The following is a 19,757-nucleotide window of genomic DNA, read 5'->3' as shown; positions in this document are numbered from 1 at the left end:
AAGAATTCCTAGAGTTTCTACAAACTTTATTTGTATAGCACCTTTCATACAAAATTGCAACCCAAAGTGCTTCACATCAAGACAATAAACAGTAGAATGCCAGAAAAAGAATTGGCAAACAGAAACATAACTAAACAATGTAGTTAAGCTAAAAATCAAGTAAACATAGGGCAGATTTATACACAATCAAAAATAGAAATAGCAATACAAAATAAAAGTAATAAAAATAATAAAAACAAAACGTGAACACAAGATGATTTAAATAAACGCCATATTAAAAAGATAGGTTATTAGTTTACTAATAGTTTGCCTTTTTAAGCTCTAATGGTAATGTATTCCACAACTTAGGGCCATAGACCCAGAAAGCAGCCTCACCAGTGTTTTTATGAGAAGCATCGGGAACCTCTAGTAGGAGAGCGGAGGAGGACCTGAGTGTTCTGGTTGGAACATAAAATTGTATAGACTCCTTGATGTATAAAGGTGCTAAGTTATTTTGTGCTTTGTAAACAAATAAAAGTGCTTTAAAATCAATTCTAAAATATACAGGTAGCCAGTGTAGTGTTGATAAGACTGACCTAATGTGATCTCTTCTTCTAGTGTTGGTTAAAATTCTAGCTGCCGTATTTTGAATTACTTGTAATTTTCTAATGGATTTCTTTGGTAGCCCTGTAAAAAGAGAGTTGCAGTAATCCAGCCGGCTTGTTATAAAAGCATGGATAAGGACTTCTGCATCTCTCTGATTTAAAAAAGGTCTTACCTTAGCCATGTTTCTTAAATGAAGTGTTCTTGTGACCTTGTTAAAATGGGAATTAAAATTTAGGTCGGAGTCCAAGATCACACCCAGGTCTCGAGGTCTGTGACCTCTGTTTTGACATGAACCCACGGACGCTTTACATACATCAAAAACGATGAATAACCAACAAACAAACAACCAAACAAAACAACAAACGGCTATTTGCCATAAGCCTAAGAGACCAGGCGTCTTTTCAAGGCAGCCTTAAAGTCCAGCATTTGGACTCCTCAGTGAGATGGTGACATTGTACAAGCCAGCAGTGGAGTCCAGTATACAGGTGTAAGGGGTTAACAGGTGCTCCTCTGACACTTTCATGAAGATTAGATGCTCTCATTTTTAACGTTACCATCTGTCTCACTGGAGAGGAGAAGAGAGGACATTTTTCATTCTTTATTCTGTTTGCTTTTGCACTCATGCACGTGTGTGTGTGTGTGTGTGTGTGTGTGTGTGTGTGTGTGTGTGTGTGTGTGTGTGTGTGTGTGTGTGTGTGTGTGTGTGTGTGTGTGTGTGTGTGTGTGTGTGTGTGTGTGTGTGTGTGTGTGTGTGTGTGTTGTGTGTGTGTGTGTGTGTGTGTGTGTGTGTGTGTGTGTGTGTGTGTGTGTGTGTGGAACTTTTACCTTGTAGAGTTGGAGTACACTGTTAGCTTGGTGTCATCATCAACAAATGAGTCTCCATGTATCCAGTATACCTCATCAAACTCTGAGTCCAGGGCATTGCAATCAATCACCAGCTTTGAGTCTAGAGAAAGCAGTTATATATTATATATATACATATATATTACATACATACATACATACATACATACATACATACAGTAAGCAGTTCTCTGCAACACACAATCAAATATGCTGAGGCTTACCAACATCTGTGTCAAATACATGTCCGTTTTGAGGTGAGACAATTGTTGGAGGATGTTCTGATATTTCTGTGCAACACGGTAAAGAGAGAAAAATGTTTTAAGAAAAGCTTTTAGTTTATTTTCTTTTGTTTGTATGGGGGCATTTACTGGCTATACAATATGTGAACATGTACATTTCACAATTAAAAGAATAATAATGTAAATCTTACGGTTATTATCGACAGTCAGCTCAATTGTATGGGTCTGATTATACAGCTGACCATCATACAGGTAAGACCTGGTGCAAGTGAATAAACCACGGTCCTTCTCTTCAACTGCACTGAAGAAGTAACTGTAAGATGAAGATCGCAGTGACACATTTTCCTACAAGAAATAGAATGAAACTAAGTATTAAAGCATTAATACAATAGCATAAAATGCAGAGACTTGTGTATTGGATGCTGTTATATTTGTTTCACTGGAGGTTCTTATACAAAATACCTTGTGCCAAGCAGTAATGTTTCTGCTTAGTCCAGTGATATTTAAATGAGCTGGGCATGTCAATTTGCACTTGCAGGACCGGCTTTGAGTGCTATCAATGCATTGAATAGGCTTGCAGGATGTTCCTTGATAACATGTTTGAGGGTAATAGGTTTCCTCTAGACATGATGAAGTCGGTAACAGTTCTGAGCATACCGTCAAACTCCAGGTATGGATGGAGACATTTCTGTTATAACAAAGACAAGTCATTAAAGGTGCAGTAAGTGATATTTGTTGTCAAAGTAAGTGTTAAATAGCTCTATTATATAAGTGTGTGTGCGTGTGCGTGTGCGTGTGCGTGTGTGTGTGTGTGTGTGTGTGTGTGTGTGTGGTGTGTGTGTGGTAACGTTATAGCATTTATTTATAGAACATTAAATATACACAAAAGTATATGAGCCATACCCCAGTGAACACGAGTAGTTCCCCTGATGAAACGTGGAAGCATTCAGAACAATCAGGTACTTCCCATGAGTCAACACATCCATTTGCCTGTTTCCAGTTGGAGGCTGGATATTGGTCTGACTCTGACCCATCCCATCCTGGGAAGCGGGATAAATCCACTTCAGTTTAGCATCATGGTCTGCATGGAAAGGGCACTTAAGCACCATCATCTCACCCTCTTTCACATTCCACTTTATGCTGGTCTGCGAGGCATCTGCAGCTATAATTTAAGACATTTGTTTGATTCAGCATCAGAAACAATTTATTCACAATGGGTCCAAAACACAGGAATTTGACTTGGTAACAATGGTTCAGATATAACAACAACACACAGATATGCAAGGCATAAGAACAAGGAAAAAGCTATTGCTGGCCAATCAAGCACAGTAATAGGCCTACCGTGGCACTTCATGCTTATGTCTGCTGACAAGCTTTATGGAAATGCTGATCTGATTTCCTTCCAGCAGGACTTGGCAACTGCCCACACAGTACCAAAACAATTACTAACTGGGTTTGCTGACCATGGTATTACTGTGTTTGATTGGCCAGACAATTCTCCTGACCTGAACCCCATACAGAATCTATTGGGTTTTGTCAAGACAGAGGAAGATGAGAGACACCAGAGACCAGTTCCAATACAGACAAGCTGAAGGTCGCTATCAAAGCAACCTGGGCTTCCATAACATCTCACTAGTGCCACAGGCTGATCGTCTCCATGCCACGGTGCATTGATGTAGTAATTCGTCTAACAAAAGCCTCGACTAAGTAGCCTACTGAGTTAATAAATGAACGTTTTTAGAAGGTCAACATTTCTGTATTAGAAAAAAAAAAGATTGGCTTCAAGATTCAAGAAGTTGTATTTGTCACTGACTTATACAGGTAAAAGCAGTGAAATGTTGTTGGGACTTGTGCTGCAAATTGTGCTACATATAAAAAATATATAGTCAAGCAAGAAAATACAAAATAGAATAGAATGACAAAAATAATAAAAATATACAGTTAGCCTATTAGTACTATACACTAATACTTAGGGACTTGTCTTAGACAGGCACAGTAACGTATCTTAATTAGCAGCTGATGGAGTTAAAACTATATGTTTTGTGGACCAGATTGATATGATCTAGAAATATCGATCTAACCAGTCAAATCATTATAGTGGTGTCTTTTTGGGCCTATACTTCAGTCTACTGTATTTTCTCTTCCAAGGCCATGTAGCTGGCTCCATAGTTGTTATCTGGTGCCGGCTCTGTATGTTTCCAAATCAGTAAAAACATGTCTTGGTCAACGCTTTGTGCTTTAATGTCAAATGGTGTGTTTAATGTCCTAATGACCTGTATCTCTGTACGATGACCGATATCTCTGCACGACCTGACATCGTCACTAATTCCCTTTGTCAGCTGTCATCCTGTCACAGATAAAACCGAGCACATGTCCCTATGATATCGAAGGAATGACTTGTTTATGGAACCGAGAATTGTACACAAGGACACCATAAGATGAACAACAACTTATTATTATGACAGCCAGACGCCTGTCCATCCTACGACTCCATCCTACGTCTGAGGGCCAATAATGAGGATGCACCTATGTCTGATGTCATTGAACTGTGTATAAATACCATTGTTTATTATTACAACATTAGTGTGTGATTTTATGTTCTTGTCTGTAACTTGTACTGTCCTTGTGTGCATGCTCAGCAATACAGAATTGTTTCATTTTTGGACTTACATCCGTCCTTGTCTGACTCTCATTTCTTTGGTGTCGACTGGTCAACACTTGGGGTCTTAGTACCAAACCATCTTTTCCATCTAATCTTGGAGTTTCAGCATTCAACTCTATCAGCAGTGTTTTGTCTTTATGTAATATTAAAATATTTTGAGCAACTGGATTTTAGATTTTCAAGAGCTATAGCCGTTATCAAGATTAAAACATAAAAAGGCTTGAAATATTCCAATTTGTGTAATGAATATAGACTATATGAAAGTTTCACTTTTTGGAATTACATTACGGGAAAAAAACACTTTCCATGATATATATTTTTTTACATGCACCTGTGTGTGTGTGTGTGTGTGTGTGTGTGTGTGTGTGTGTCTATATAACTTAAATTTCTCTTACCTTTAAATGAAACAAGCAGAACGATTAGGACTTTGAATTCCATAGTGAGATCCATCAACTGACATCACGACACGTCACACAGAAAATGCGTAAATCAACTTGTCAACTTGTCTTTTAAGACAAGTAGACAACTGGGAGGAACCATTTCATGGAGGAGTAGAAGCATCATGAATGAATGATTCATGACTTAGTTCCTGTGAAGTCACTATATTAGTGAAGGTAGATCTGCTTTTTTTCTGTGTGCGTGTCACGTGTGTGTGTGTGTGTGTGTGAATTCAGTTTACTTCCAGTTTCTTTTCATAGTTATAGATTAAAAGTGGTTTTGCAAGTTTTAGTTTCTTTTTACTGCCTAAAAATGCCTATGACATGAGGTAGTTGATGGGAATTCCAAGCTAATAGAAACTACAGCCTTTTTCTTCCTGGGAAGCAGCCATATTCTTGAGAATGCAGTGTCATGACAAAGCCGAACTCCCACGAGTCTGTGACAGTCAGTGTCCCTTGAGGCAGAGCCGTATAAGGAGATTTGTGTCACCTCTGTCCACTTCATCGGGCCAGTCTTCTAGAGCCTTCTATTGGCGAATAGTGACAAAGCCCTGAACCGGAAGTTTACGGAATGCACTGGAGTCTTTGAGCGTGTGTCACTATTTTGAGTTTACATGAACCACATGACCGGCGCAGGTGGTGTCGCAACTCTCTAATACAAGGCTCTGCCTTGAGGGATTCCCATGAGTCACAGAGTGAGTCACAGACTGTGACTAATCTGAGACTAATCTAGTATTCTTGTGTGTGTGTGTGTGTGTGTGTGTGTGTGTGAGACGTGTGTGTGACGTGTGTGTGTGTGTGTGTGTGTGTGTGTGTGTGTGTGTGTGTGTGTGTGTGTGTGTGTGTGTGTGTGTGTGTGTGTGTGTGTGTGTGTGTGTGTGTGTGTGTGGTGTGTGTGTGTGTGTGTGTGTGTGTGTGTGTGTGTGTGTGACCGACGTGTGTGTGTGTGTGTGTGTGTGTGTGTGTGTGTGTGTGTGTGTGTGTGTGTGTGTGTGTGTGTGTGTGTGTGTGTGTGTGTGTGTGTGTGAGTGTGAGAGGTATTTAGGATTACAAATATATTGGTAGGCTAGACTACCTAGGCTAGACCCCATTGGCTGGTGCACTCGCCCCCTACACCTATGGGTAATCCGGCCCTGGGCAGCACCCAATGCATGTGTTACTCATACACTCATACGCTGAATTGGCTGTGCCTGGGATCAAACCCAGAACCTTGTGATCCAAAGGTGAGTGCCCAACCAACGTTACCACAGGAATCTGTGACAGTCACAGTGTCCCATGATCGAGTCCCATGTCTGTGTGACAGTCACAGTGTCCCATGATCGAGTCCCATGTCTGTGTGACCGTCTGTCACAGTGTGACTGACGAGTCTGTGACTCATAAGCACACAACGAAACTTTTTGTCGCATTTGGAACCTCTCCCTCTGCTATATAGTTCCGAGATGAGGTTCCACAGTCTTGGGTGCCGAAAGGTGACGACACCGGCGAATATTGGCCACTATGCATGATTCTTACCTTTTTCCGCACATCGTATCCAAAAAGTAAAGGTCGGCTTCCCTGCTTTCAGATGTTTTAAATTTTAGCGCTCAAGAAAATCTAACGGGTTGAAACAAGCGTTTAAATCGCTTTTTTAGTCAGCCTGTGCCATGTTTTTCCCAATGCAATCTTACGGGAGCGTACTGCGCATACGGACGGAGATTGACTGGCCACGGGCTGACTAAATAAGCAATTTAAATGCTTTTTTCAAGCCGTCGCTTAGATTTTTTTGACCGCTAAGAATTTTTACATCTGAGAGCAGGGGGGCTGACCCTTACTTTTTGGATACGATGTGCGGAAAAAGGTAAGAAACATGCATAGTGGACAATATTCGCCGGTGTCGTCACCTTTCGGCACCTGAGACTGTGGAACCTCATCTCGGAGCTCTACAGCGGAGGGAGAGGGAAACATGTCGCATATACTTCAACAGCAGCCATATTCTTGAGAATGCAGTGTCATGGCAAAGCTCCTCATGAGTCTGTGACAGTTAGTGTCCCTTGAGACAGAGTCATATAAGGAGAGGTGCTTCTAGAGCCTTCTATTGGCCAATTGTGACAAAGCCCTGAACCGGAAGTTTACGGAATACACTGGAGTCTATGAGCGTTTGTCGCTATTTCGAGTTTACATGAACCACGTGACCGGCGCTGTTTTCTGCCCCTGAGGTGTTGCAACTCTCTAATACAAGGCTCTGCCATGAGGGATTCCCATGAGTCTGACTGTGACAGTCTATGAGTCAGATGTTTCTGTCTTCTTGCGTGTGTGTGACGTGTGTGAAGTGTGTGTGTGTGTGTGTGTGTGTGTGTGTGTGTGTGTGTGTGTGTGTGTGTGTGTGTGTGTGTGTGTGTGTGTGTGTGTGTGTGTGTGTGTGGGTGTGTGTGTGTTGATGTGCCGTGACAGACCTGTCACTCTTGGTTCAATAAACCCTAAAGTCCAGTTTATAGACGACATACACAGAAATTACCTTTTACATGCGCAAGGCATCTTTATTGACAAACAAGGGAGATTCCCTCTATACTATGTGAATAAAAGAACAGCAAATTAATGATATTAAAACAATACGACCTGATATATCACGAAGGCAATTCGCTCCACATCTAAGTCTGCATGCAAACAAGCGTTCGGTTGAGCGCCTGGAGAATTCTGAAGTTCTTATCTATTACATTCAGTATATCAACGCTGTGGCTATCAAGGCCTGTCTTCTGACTGCACTCTATAAAGTAAAGGTTGACGGCCCAAGGTTCCACAATGGACCATCAAGCCCTCCTTGGGTACGAATTTAGTACCCACAACAACACAAGATTAAAATCTAGACAGTACTTTATAGAAATTCACTTAAGTCTTTCGGACCTCCCCACTCCTGTGCCTCCTGCACCAGGGCGCAGTCCCAGGCTAGACCCCTTTCCACTTGAGCTCGCCACCCAGGTCACCCTGGATAGAGAGTTCAAGCCTCCTGCTTCCCGGCGTCTTCTTTTCAAAGCCCACCGATCACAGGAGCATGACTCGCTTAGTAACTGTAGCACTCGGCGGTCGCTTTCAGCTTGTCATGGCCTGACTGTACATTGAGCCGGAAGCAGCGACCACACCCGCCTCCTGTCGGGGAGCACGCCATGGAATTAATGCTTTTTGCGATCCGACCGGCGGGTGACCCAGTCGATAGCGATCCCTTACCCGTAGGCGTGGTTGGCGCCCCAGGCAGGAAACCGACGGTCTTGTCCTGGCCCCGCTTGGCTACGGGAACCAGAATATTAACCGTTTTCACCCGCCTTGCCTGTAACCGGTGAGTCACGCGCTCCCGTCCGGTTAGGTGTGGACTGTCATCCACGCACCATGTGCTGCCAACCCTAGGAGAGAGCGGCAGTCGGCACACCGACTAGACGGTTCCACAGCTAGGATGTTGATTCATCCTTGACAGAACACGGGGGCCCTTCAGTCTCTCCCCAGCACTATAGTTAGTCTTTAACGTGCTCTGGGAGCCTTGCGACCCCGCTGCCGCCTGTTATGGACAAGGATTGGGGAGCCTACCCCCTAACCTCATCCATTAGCATAACATATTTCATGTTTAAAAAATCAGGTCCCATTTTTCTCTTTTTGAGTCATGTGAGCCGAGGAAAACCCTTTTCTTTGAAGGGGAAACTCTGAACTAGGCTGGGGCAGTCCCAAACCTACCATCTGGACATGAGCTCTTATTGGGGACAATTACATCATTTGATTCCATATTGCATTGCTAAACTTAGGGTCCCTCAGTGGGGCATTCCCACTGAGTTTTCCTTTACAAGCAACTATTCTAACATGTGTAATATATATATATAAAAAAAAAAAAAAATCATTTCACTTGTTCTCTGTGTGCATTTTTGGTTTCTTCTCCAATTCCTCTGGTTGAGGTGGTCACTTTTCCGAGCCCGGAGGAGGAGGTTCCGACAGAGCCCAAGACTAGGCCCCCCCCCCCAACCCATCCAGTGCCATTAACGAATGTACTTGGCACTGAATGAGCTAAGAGGCGGAGGTCCCACTCCCGAGCCCCCCGGGTCCGTACCCTCCTGGGGCCTGAGACCGGAGCCCCCCGTATTATACACAAGGGCCCCAACCCCCAAGCGCCAGTCAGATCCGTACCCTCCTTGAGGTCGAAAGTCGGGGCGTAGATATCGTGCAGGGGTGTTCTTCGTCAAGTTCAGCATGGGGGCCCAGGTGGCAATATAATGTTTCTGTGGTGTGTATTGGGATCACTCTGTCACTGCTCTCTTATCACTTGCCATTTGCGAAGGGCAAGACAGCCTATATTTAATGTGCCTAAAGCTGCCAGGGAGATCGCTACGATCAGATTATGTCCCCCAACATTACTATCAAAATCAAAATCAAAATTAATATGTATTCTGGGGTCGTTCAGTGGCCTTGGGCAGCATAGATGTACCCCATGAAACAATGGTATGTTCCTGTCTGGCTGAGAGTGATATTGGTACTACTCAAATTAAATGTGTAGTGTCCCTCCTTTATCTAAAAAAAAATTGGGTGGGGGTTTGATGGTGAGTCTTTGATCTCTATCATATTATTTCCCTCCTTGACCTGACACCCGGCAGGGCACACAGCATAGGAATGTGCAGAGGCCAGGGTGCCACCCTCCTTTACCTTTTTTGACATACACAACAACACATACCATACACAAAATGTAATTGGAAACACAACAAAACAACTTTCCTGTGCTTTGTGCACAGGTCAATTGACATTATTCTCGGGCTGTACAAAATTGTACAATTCTCTTCTGCAACCCATGACCTGTTTCAGAGAAACCAACGCACACAAACACCTCACTTCGCTGTATGTGAATCAAATCAAGCCAGAGCACAAAAAGAGCCAACACGCACACAGCATGTTTCCGTTCAGTTAACTAATTTGACATTGGCCTGTATAATTTAGTTTAATTTGAATATATATATAGTTTGATTGTGGCATTCTATTTAACACTACACATTACAACAGTTTCACTTCAATTTGGTTGTTTTCTCTGATTAAGCTATTATAGTTATTTTAGTCTATGATGTCACTATACATCAGATGTAATATTATATTACTACTGGTGAAATATTATTATGTGATCTTTTGAAACTTTAATCTATGCGAGTCAAAATCAGGTTTACTCTATAATATATTAGTGCAACTAATTGTTTGTTTGTTAAAGCAGAAATACATTTGTTTTAAATTCCACTTAATCTCTAATAAGTATCATGTTTGTCTCCTCTCTAGTGTATGTTATTTGTAAAAAAAAATATATATATATATTTTTTTTTATTGTGTCCCACCCAGAGCGATAGAAAATGTATTTGTTTACACATGTCGAGGCCCCAACAACAACGATTAGCAGTAAGTCAACCTTGCTTCAGATATTCCCACTTCTTGCTTAGAAAGTGTGTCCTTCTCCATGGCATAGTAGTTCCAGTGTCTGTAACAGATAAAAGTTTGTCAAAAGTCACGCAAGCTTTCCCAAGGCTTGCTCTCTGGATGCCATAGGTGTCATCGGAAGTGAGTCTCGTGAACACTGCAGTTTGCAATGTTGGTGCCCCTCTGCCTCAGCATGTCGATCAGACAGAATTATAGGGCCTTCCACTGCATGTTTCCAGTTCATAGAAAGAAATGACCGTCCGCCAACCAGTGTTGCAGTCCTCGAATGTGAAACCAACCCATTTCTAAAGTCTGAGATAGTTGTAATAACAAAAAAATATAGATATACTAATGTAACAATACATAGAAGCGTTTGGGCTTTCTGTCCACTGTTACATTCTTAAAATTATTATAATAATAATTATTATTATTATTACTTATTTTAAATATAACCTATTTATTTTACACTTACACTCTACTTACTTAACCACACGGTCAAATTGGCTTTTCTCTTTATTATTATTATATATATATTTTTTTTTTACTGATATTCAGTTCAGAGTCAACAATCATTTAGTCACCTTAGTGCACTTGCATGTTGTTTCTGGTCTGGTCACTTCTAAGAAAGTAAACTGTTGGTTTTTGGGATTATACAAATCATAGGTATACAACATATTGCAGACTGTGCATAAAATTTAACGAAAATAGCAGATCTACAAATTGATACAATTATTACGGATAACGCTTAGTTTGGTCACAGTACATTATTTCTGCATATAAGATCTGATCAGTTCACAGGGTCCCCCCTTTTTTCTATAGTGCTGCGCCAGGCTCTCTCTCTCTCTCTCTCTCTGAGGGGAGTGACTCACTTACTGTACGGAAGCTATTTTTTTTCTTTTTTTTTTTTTGCAGAATTCTCTGAAGAAACTAATTTATTTGAACATCATATTTCTCTCCTCGCTTTTTTCCTCTTTTTCCATTTTCCAAAATAACTGACTCCAATCTTTTAATCTAAGGGCTACCACTCCCTAGTTATCTGTGTCCTTAATTTCTGGGATTACGAATCATAGTTATAGTGTATTTCAGACTGTTCATAACTCTAACAACAATAGCAGATTCTACTAGCACAATGAGTCACTATTGAGCTAGCCTAAACAGCCACGGTTTCCAGTAATCATACTGGAGTAAATGTACAATGTCGGCTTCTGAAATGTACACTTAAGTAGAAGTAAAAGTATTGAAAACTGGAACCACTCTAGTGAGATACAAAATGGGACCCTCAAAATGTACTCAAGTAGAACACTTGAGTAAATGTACTTCGTGACCTTGGCTTCCACCACTGAACCCCGTGCAGGCGGTTATCTTCCTTGTTTAAATTCCTAAGCAGGACAAAATCTCTAAACAAAATGCTTACGGAGCAGATTACACTATCCACTGACATGTACTTGGGTCAAAGTACCAAAAACAAAAAATGGTATCGGAGTGGAGTGAGACACCAACGTGAGAAGTGTTTACAGTAATAGGCAGCCTGTCCCCATTCACAATTTCTCAGATTTAACATGCACAAGTTTCCCTTTGAAAATAGCAGATCCACAAGCACGAAGTGCTTGAGATGAAATAGCTTGTGAGCTTGTAGATCGGCAATTTCCAAATGGCTGAGCTGTATGCAGGGCTGAAGTGGTTCTGCAGCAATTATCTACCACTTCAAAGTAAACAGTTACCAACGTTCTCAAGGTGTTTTGCAGGGGCAGAAGCACACTGTCTGCCTCTGAGATGTATGCAGTGGAAGTAAAAATACAGATAGCTGTAAGGGCTTTTTAAAGTAACAATACCTCAAGACTGTACTTAAGCACAAACCTGGACCTCAGGAAGAATAGTCTCCACTAAGGTGTAGACTAGTGGATGCTCCTTAAAAAAACAACAACAAACAAACAGACAGGACTTACAGAGGCCTTCATTCATTCGGATGATGTACATATAACATACATATAAAGACAACATATATGACACACTGTAGTACTATTTAGGGGGCAACCCTAGGCTGCAGAGCCAGCCGTTCACGTCACCTCGCTCGGATGCTGGAGCTAAACATAACGTGCATGTAACCTGTAGTATTTTTGGGGTCGCCCCTTAGCGGCAGTCTCAGCTTAAACATAATATAACCTGTAGTATTTTCTTAGCCGCAGTCTCAGCTTTCACATAATATAACCTGTAGTATTTTCTTAGCCGCAGTCTCAGCTTTCACATAATATAACCTGTAGTATTTTCTTAGCCGCAGTCTCAGCTTTCACATAATATAACCTGTAGTATTTTCTTAGCCGCAGTCTCAGCTTTCACATAATATAACCTGTAGTATTTTCTTAGCCGCAGTCTCAGCTTTCACATAATATAACCTGTAGTATTTTCTTAGCCGCAGTCTCAGCTTTCACATAATATAACCTGTAGTATTTTCTTAGCCGCAGTCTCAGCTTTCACATAATATAACTTGTAGTATTTTCTTAGCCGCAGTCTCAGCTTTCACATAATATAACCTGTAGTATTTTCTTAGCCGCAGTCTCAGCTTTCACATAATATAACCTGACGACACATAACGTACACAACTTAGGCTACACGCTATCTTCTCCCATGTACCCGTTGTGATTTGCGGTTTAGAGAGCCGTGTAAAGCCCACTTAGTGTAGTGTCTCAGTACACTATAAGATCACAGAGGAACATAGGATACAGAGAGACTATTGTAAACTATTGGACCACAGAATACAGAGAAACAGTGTAGTGTCTCAGTAAACTATTGGACCACAGAATACAGAGAAACAATGTAGTGTCTCAGTAAACTATTGGACCACAGAATACAGAGAAACAGTGTAGTGTCTCAGTAAACTATTGGACCACAGAATACAGAGAAACAGTGTAGTGTCTCAGTAAACTATTAGTACATTATGACAATTGTAAGGATATATTCATGCAGGCACACAGACAAACCCCCTACATCTAGTGTAAAACTAATATTAGATAATTTCACCCGCACCGAAAACCAAAGCGTGAAAAAGTGGTATTTCGAGGTACAACAAAAATAAATCCATATATTTATATATATAGCCATGCATTGCTCGAACACCCAAGTTGAATCGTGGGTTATTCTGGAGGCCTTGACATGAATATATATATAAATAAAGACAAATAACTGATAGTAACAGCTGATAGTTAAACATCCGTGTAAAAAAACGTCGGGGTGTCTCCGGTGGTCTCATAAACATATACAGAGACAGTTGCTGGGAGGATCAACTCGGTCCACCCAGCCACGCTAACAGGACATCATGGGGTATAGGAAGTACAGAGCCTAAGTATTAAACACAAAGGTCATTCAATCTGCTGTTCAGTGGTGACTTCACATGTATGCAATCATATTTACACATTGTCTTTAATAATTGACCTAAATTTGGTATAATACAATTCACATATAGCACCGCGTGTACCCTTCCTGGGGCCCCAAGGAATTGTAGCACATAGTGTATGGGCGAATTGTTATTTGGATCTTATGGATCCAGCGGTCGTCTGGACTGGACAGGGTCACGGTCGGGGTCACCAGCTGATGTGCCGTGACAGACCTGTCACTCTTGGTTCAATAAACCCTAAAGTCCAGTTTATAGACGACATACACAGAAATTACCTTTTACATGCGCAAGGCATCTTTATTGACAAACAAGGGAGATTCCCTCTATACTATGTGAATAAAAGAACAGCAAATTAATGATATTAAAACAATACGACCTGATATATCACGAAGGCAATTCGCTCCACATCTAAGTCTGCATGCAAACAAGCGTTCGGTTGAGCGCCTGGAGAATTCTGAAGTTCTTATCTATTACATTCAGTATATCAACGCTGTGGCTATCAAGGCCTGTCTTCTGACTGCACTCTATAAAGTAAAGGTTGACGGCCCAAGGTTCCACAATGGACCATCAGTGTGTGTGTGTGTGTGTGTGTGTGTGTGCGTGAGAGTGAGGGTGAGGTATTTAATTACAAATATATTGGTAGGCTAGACTAGACTGGTCTGGACAATATAGCTACTGGGTTTGCAAACCTCCAATATAATAGATAACAGACTATAGGTTACATAAATGGGAAAATCTGGATTTCCCTAAAATTTCAGCTAAACAGATCAGTGGGGTGCAGACAGTGATCATGAACTGTGACAACTGACCAGTGATGTAATGTATAAGTACTCAACTGTACTTAAGTAGCCTACAATTTTTAGGTATTTTTACTTTCTTCAGTAGGCTATTTTCAATTTTCAATACTTTTACTACTGCCATTTGAAAATAGCAGATCTACAAGCTCATATATCGGCTATTTTATTTAATTTTTTATACATTTTGAACGTGTGAAATGGGACATTCTGCATAATGAGTAGCCTTTTACTTTTGGTACTTTAAGTAGCCTACATTTTGATGCCAGATACTTTTGAACTTTTACTCCTAGATACAGTTTGAATTCCGGACTTTTACTTGTAGCAGAGTATTTCTATAAAGCAGTATTGATACTTTTACTTTAAGTAATAGTGTGAGTACTTTTTCCACTGCCCATAGCTATCAGGGGACAGCACCAACACCAGCCACCACTCTAGTTCCCTAAGCATGATGCACAGATCAACACATTCATTCGCTATAGTGAGAAGTTTTGCCTTTATTCAGAAATAGGCCATTATATTACGCTTTATATCCTATACACAATGAAATGAAAAAATGCATAATTATGGAATGGAAAAAAACTAACTCGAGTTCAGCTAGTCTCTACACTTCTTGCGCTCTGGAATCGAACGCTGTGGTCAATGTGGTCGGCGTCGCCATCGCTTCGGTCTATGGCCTGATCATTACCGTCGGACTGATCGGTAACATCACGCTCATCAAGACGTTCAGCTCTGCGAAATCTACCGTTCGGAACCGGAACGTTCCCAACCTGTTCCTGAGCAGCCTGGCGCTGGGGGACGTGTTGCTGCTGATCACCTGCGCGCCGGTGGACGCCAGCCTGCACGTAGCGGAGACCTGGCTGTTCGGCAGACTGGGCTGTAAAGTCATCCCTTTCATTCAACTCACCTCGGTCGGGGTGTCCGTGTTCACGCTGACAGCCTTGTCAGCTGATAGGTAGGTGTCATGTTTTGTTATCTATCTTCTGTCTTGCCTAGTGGACTACAAGTCATCATGATGAGTTGACTCATAACTAGTGGTGGAAAAAGTACTCAGATGTGTTATTAAGTTAAAGTATCAGGCCTACAGTACTACAATGTAGAAATACTCTGTTACAAGTTAAAGTCCAGAAATCAAAATTGACTTGAGCAAAAGTACAAAAGTATTGGTATCAAAATGTACTTAAAGTACCAAAAGTAAAAGTACTCATTATGCAGAATGTCCTGTTTCACAAGTTTTCAAATGTATAAAGTGTAAACAAATCTTTGGAAAATAGCAGATCTAGCTTGTAGATCGGCTATTTTCAAATGGCCGAAATGTTAGGGATAAAATCTCCAAAGTAACTAGTAACTAAGTTTTCAAATAATTATAGTGGAGTAAAAGTAGCATATGCGTCTGAGATGTAGTGGAGTGCTGAAAATTGGAAAAACTCCAGTAAAGTAAAAAAGACCTCCAAATTGTACTTAAGTACAGTACTCGAGTAAATGTACTTAGTTACTTTCCACCACTGAAAATACCCATAGCTTATTTGATTATTATGACTAAACTGTCCTTTCAGTCTATAGGTCTTGCCCAGTTATCTCCACCCCTAAGTGCCCACTCGTCCAGGTGCCCACAAGTTAGAAAATGAAACTGTCTCAAAACAAAACTCCACTGGGAAATGTTTATGGATATTATGAAATGATCCATTCCACACAAGGAGAGGAAATGAACCCCATATTTGGACATGCAAACTGTTAAACATAGCTTGTCAGAATGAAAATGATAACCTTTCCTGAGCATCAACCCCAAAGTATTAATAATAACAACAACAACAACAATATCAATATCAATATCAATAATAATATTATTAATAATTGTTATTGTTATTATTATTATTGTTGTTATTATTATCTTAAAGGTATAGGGTAAGTGATATTCTTTGGTTCAAACCAAACGTTTTTTGTTAAAAGGTTAAAGCACTATATTTTGATAGTAATCATTGCTATAGTGTTTGTTCAGTAACAGGAGTCTCCATGTGTCTTTCGAGGTAGGTGACATTTTCAGGTAGGTGACAAAATCTCAGCCAATCAGGAGAGAGTACCCAATTATCAGCTTCATTTTTATAGTGTTCCAGTTCCAATTTTGTCTGCTCATTTCTTAGTGTCATCACTTCCAATTTCACTTGTTTATTCTGTATCCTGACTGAGTTCTCTATCCTGATTTGACAAAATTGTATCCCGACCTGAAAACACATTTTCTGTTTAATAAAGCGGTGGAGAGACATGGAGACTCCTGTTACTGAACAAACACTCTATAGCAATGAGTACTATCAGGATATAGAGCTATTTAACACTTATTTTAACCAAAGAAAATCACTTACCCTACCTTTAAGTAGGCTACTTTATAATTTACTTTCCCCTTTCTCTCTGTTTCCTTTCCATCTGATTACATTATCTCTCTAACTGTCGCTATGTCTATCTCTTCTCCTGTGTACCTGCATCAGGTACAGAGCCATTGTGAAGCCCCTGAATGTCCAGAGATCCAGTGCTACCTCTGGCATCGTCCTGCGGGCAGCACTCATCTGGTTGTTCTCCATGACGTTGGCAGTGCCCGAGGCTGTCTTCTCTGACCTCCACACATTCAACATCAGCTCCACCAATGAGACCATAGTGACCTGTGCCCCTTACCCACTGGCCGGGGAGCTGCTCCCTATGGTCCACTCCATGGCTTCCTTTCTCATCTTCTATGTTATTCCCCTGTTGGTCATCTCGGTCTACTATGCCCTCATCGCCCGCAGTCTGTTCAGAAGCACCTCTAATCTGCCCGAAGGGAACATTTGTGCCAAGCGACAGGCAAGTCCCAACTATTTATTAAAGACTTAAAGACAAAGAGATTTTTGTTGTTGCCTACCATATTAGAGGTGATTTTAAACATGGATGATGTTAAAGGCCAATTCTGGCATCAGTACATGTCATTGCCTATTTCCAGTTTCGGACATATATTATACAAACATAGACAGTTTCCCATGTTTGGCTAAACATCACAGGACAGTTTATAAATCACAGATTAGAATTTTGTTCATAAATACTCACAAGGTGAACACAACCTGCCAAACTGTCAGTGGGCTAAACATGCCAGAGCTCTGGTATGGTCCTTTAAACACAGTCCTTAATTTTCTTTTGCACATCTAACAGGTGGAATCAAGAAAGCACTTGGCTAAGACTGTCCTGGTCTTTGTGGGTCTATTTGCAGTGTGCTGGCTACCCAGCCATGTTATCTATTTATATCGCTCCTACCACTACTCTGAGGTATACATCTATACTTTAATGTGTCTATAATTGAATTGTTTATCTAACTGTTTCTGTATATATATGCTACAGCAAATGTGCCAGAAAGGTAAATGTCATTGGTGTGGGAAACGTTAACATTTCCCAGTAAATTATCCCAATAAATAAATATTTTTGATCAGATTCAAATCAGCGCTCTGACCCGCTGGCAAATGATGCAGCATCCCACTATAGGTCTCACGATTAGCCTACTGGTCACTATTTTTTCACTTTTGCTGTCAAGAGAAGTGTCTATCATCTCGTTAAACAGGTCTCTCTTGTTCTGAATCATGTCTAAATCAAAGGAGGAGAGGGAGGTAGTCTCGCAGTGGTCAGACGATTAGATAGATATTGAACATCCATAGCTGGTTTTGATGATGTGGTGGGGGTCTGAATAGGAGACTAGGAGGGAGGAATCAGTGACGGGGAAGAAAAAATAGCACACCCCCTTCCTATGGCCCCAATCTAGCACCAACTGCCATTCTGACGGACCACTCTCTGGTAGGTGTCAGTGTGCTTATTTGCTTTTTCATGATCTGCTGGGACATTTTAACACTTCCTACCTCAATGGTAAATGTCAACATTTACAGGTAAATTGTACAGGTAAATTGTACAGGTAAATTGAAACATTTCCCATTTTTACACATTTACAGTGACATATCATAACATTCAAATGACACGTGTCAGCCCTATCGCTCTGTCTATTCCTCCTGCTAGGTGGACATCTCATTGCTTCACTTTGTATGCAGTGTGGTGGCGCGCATCCTGGCCTTCACCAACTCATCCCTCAACCCCTTTGTTCTCTACATGCTCAGCAAGAGTTTCCAGAAGGAGTTCAACCAGCAGCTGTGTTGCTGCTGTTGCTGCTGTCCTATGACCCTCAAACGCTCCTCTCAGAGTCTGACGCCATACTGCACACGCATGACCTCCATTCGCAGCACACATCACTCCACGATTAGCCTGAGCATAATCAACGGTAAGCAGGCCTATCAAGAAGACAGTCTGTAGAGGAGGTGTCGGAACATCTTGATCAAACTGAGGTACGCAAAGCTCCAATAAAGGGTTTTCTTTATTAATGAATACCATATTTATTCTATCCACTTGGACCATGTTCACGTTAAATACTGTAATGCCAAATGACTTATTTTCCATGGTTGGAGACACACTACAGTGCCAGTTGACATTTTTGACCAGGTAGGACAAAGCATGGAACTCCGCTAGTTAGCATCTTATCAGTTTGGCTAAGGCAGAAACGAGTAAAAGATTGGCTCACAACTTAATTTTGGAAGATGGCACATGATGATGGCACATGTTTTTTTTAATGATTAGATAATACTTTCTTCTTTGCCATAATATTCTTAGTATGTAAAGTACCTATGGTGTTCTTTTTGCATATCTATAAACACAAACATCTATACTTGTTGTTTAGTGACCTGTTCAGTCATAGTGAGAATGTCCTTTGATTCTGTTTGAACGTTTTGCCTTGTTGACCAGATCTTAAACGTATTCAGGTAGGAGGCATCATGCTGAGTAAAGTTAGCCCATCAGATGGAAAAAGATCTAACAAATCTGTGTGACTCAAAAACTCACCACAATTAGGTTGTAGTGCCACCACCCACTAGCCTGGTAAACCACCCAGTCGTGGATTTCTGGGTGAAAATGAAATTGAATTCCGTGACCGGGACTACTGACAGCGTAGAGAGATCAAAGGATTGAAGGTGACCTCTGTGACCAATAGCCACCACATCCCTTATTTTATGAGCATCACCTGTGAATACATAATAAAAATTATAGTTATAACCTACGCACGTACATAAAACATACTGCTCTAACTGCTGTATGTTGTCTTTGATAATAATGATAGATATTCTACTCATTTCCATGCACTGTTATTTCTAAGTGTTAAAGGTAGGGTAAGTGATATTTTTGGGTCAAAACAAAAAGTATTTTTAAAAAAGGTTAAAGCACTATATTCTGATAGTAATCATTGCTATAGAGTGTTTGTTCAGTAACAGGAGTCTCCCCGTCTCTCCAGCTCTTTAATAAACAGAAAATATTTTTTTTTGGTAGGTGTCAAAATCTCAGCCAATC

The 19,757-nt window shown here is 40.9% G+C and overlaps 2 protein-coding genes across 5 annotated transcripts; one reads left to right on the top strand and one right to left on the bottom strand.

Moving 5' to 3' along the window:
• Positions 1-248: 248 nt before the first annotated feature.
• LOC308085419 (interleukin-1 receptor accessory protein-like) lies at positions 249-15,342 on the bottom strand. Of its 4 annotated transcripts, none has more exons than XR_013933167.1 (8): positions 15,268-15,342; positions 2,574-2,832; positions 2,133-2,358; positions 1,862-2,015; positions 1,653-1,718; positions 1,411-1,531; positions 1,020-1,150; positions 249-988 (listed from the first exon to the last, which is right to left on the bottom strand). XR_013933167.1 is itself a non-coding variant. In XM_080428571.1 (7 exons), exons 1-6 carry the CDS (start codon positions 4,780-4,782, stop codon positions 1,407-1,409), a joined length of 885 nt encoding a protein of 294 aa, XP_080284697.1. In that variant the 5' UTR covers positions 4,783-4,813; the 3' UTR covers positions 1,017-1,146; positions 1,405-1,406. The 4 variants fall into 4 exon arrangements, 2 of the variants coding, with proteins under 2 accessions (XP_080284697.1, XP_080284696.1); XR_013933168.1 differs by lacking the exon at positions 15,268-15,342 and adding an exon at positions 4,728-4,813; XM_080428571.1 differs by lacking the exons at positions 249-988; positions 15,268-15,342 and adding an exon at positions 4,728-4,813 and having other exon boundaries at positions 1,017-1,146; positions 1,405-1,531.
• On the top strand, positions 14,893-19,297 carry grpr (gastrin-releasing peptide receptor). The gene is made up of 4 exons (XM_080428594.1): positions 14,893-15,315; positions 16,844-17,192; positions 17,535-17,648; positions 18,384-19,297. Exons 1-4 carry the CDS (start codon positions 14,909-14,911, stop codon positions 18,672-18,674), a joined length of 1,161 nt encoding a protein of 386 aa, XP_080284720.1. The 5' UTR covers positions 14,893-14,908; the 3' UTR covers positions 18,675-19,297.
• Positions 19,298-19,757: the final 460 nt, after the last annotated feature.

Source organism: Gymnoscopelus braueri, assembly GCF_963280865.1.
Source record: "Gymnoscopelus braueri genome assembly, chromosome: 1".
NCBI classification, from domain to species: Eukaryota; Metazoa; Chordata; class Actinopteri; order Myctophiformes; family Myctophidae; genus Gymnoscopelus; species Gymnoscopelus braueri.
Note: the sequence above shows the minus strand (reverse complement) of the source record. Positions and strands in the feature narration are given on the sequence as shown.

What these genes read in the sequence shown, in the direction of transcription:
- grpr (XM_080428594.1), top strand. Translation starts at nt 14,909, where the DNA reads ATGAAAAAATGCATAATTATGGAATGGAAAAAAACTAACTCGAGTTCA. An exon ending in ACATTTGTGCCAAGCGACAG is followed by an intron (nt 17,193 to 17,534) that starts GCAAGTCCCAAC and finishes CACATCTAACAG; the next exon opens with GTGGAATCAAGAAAGCACTT. An exon ending in GCTCCTACCACTACTCTGAG is followed by an intron (nt 17,649 to 18,383) that starts GTATACATCTAT and finishes TCCTCCTGCTAG; the next exon opens with GTGGACATCTCATTGCTTCA.
- LOC308085419 (XM_080428570.1), bottom strand. Translation starts at nt 4,782, where the DNA reads ATGGATCTCACTATGGAATTCAAAGTCCTAATCGTTCTGCTTGTTTCA. An exon ending in TCTGCTTGTTTCATTTAAAG is followed by an intron (nt 2,833 to 4,727) that starts GTAAGAGAAATT and finishes CTTAAATTATAG; the next exon opens with CTGCAGATGCCTCGCAGACC. An exon ending in TGTATTTGACACAGATGTTG is followed by an intron (nt 1,532 to 1,652) that starts GTAAGCCTCAGC and finishes TGCTTTCTCTAG; the next exon opens with ACTCAAAGCTGGTGATTGAT.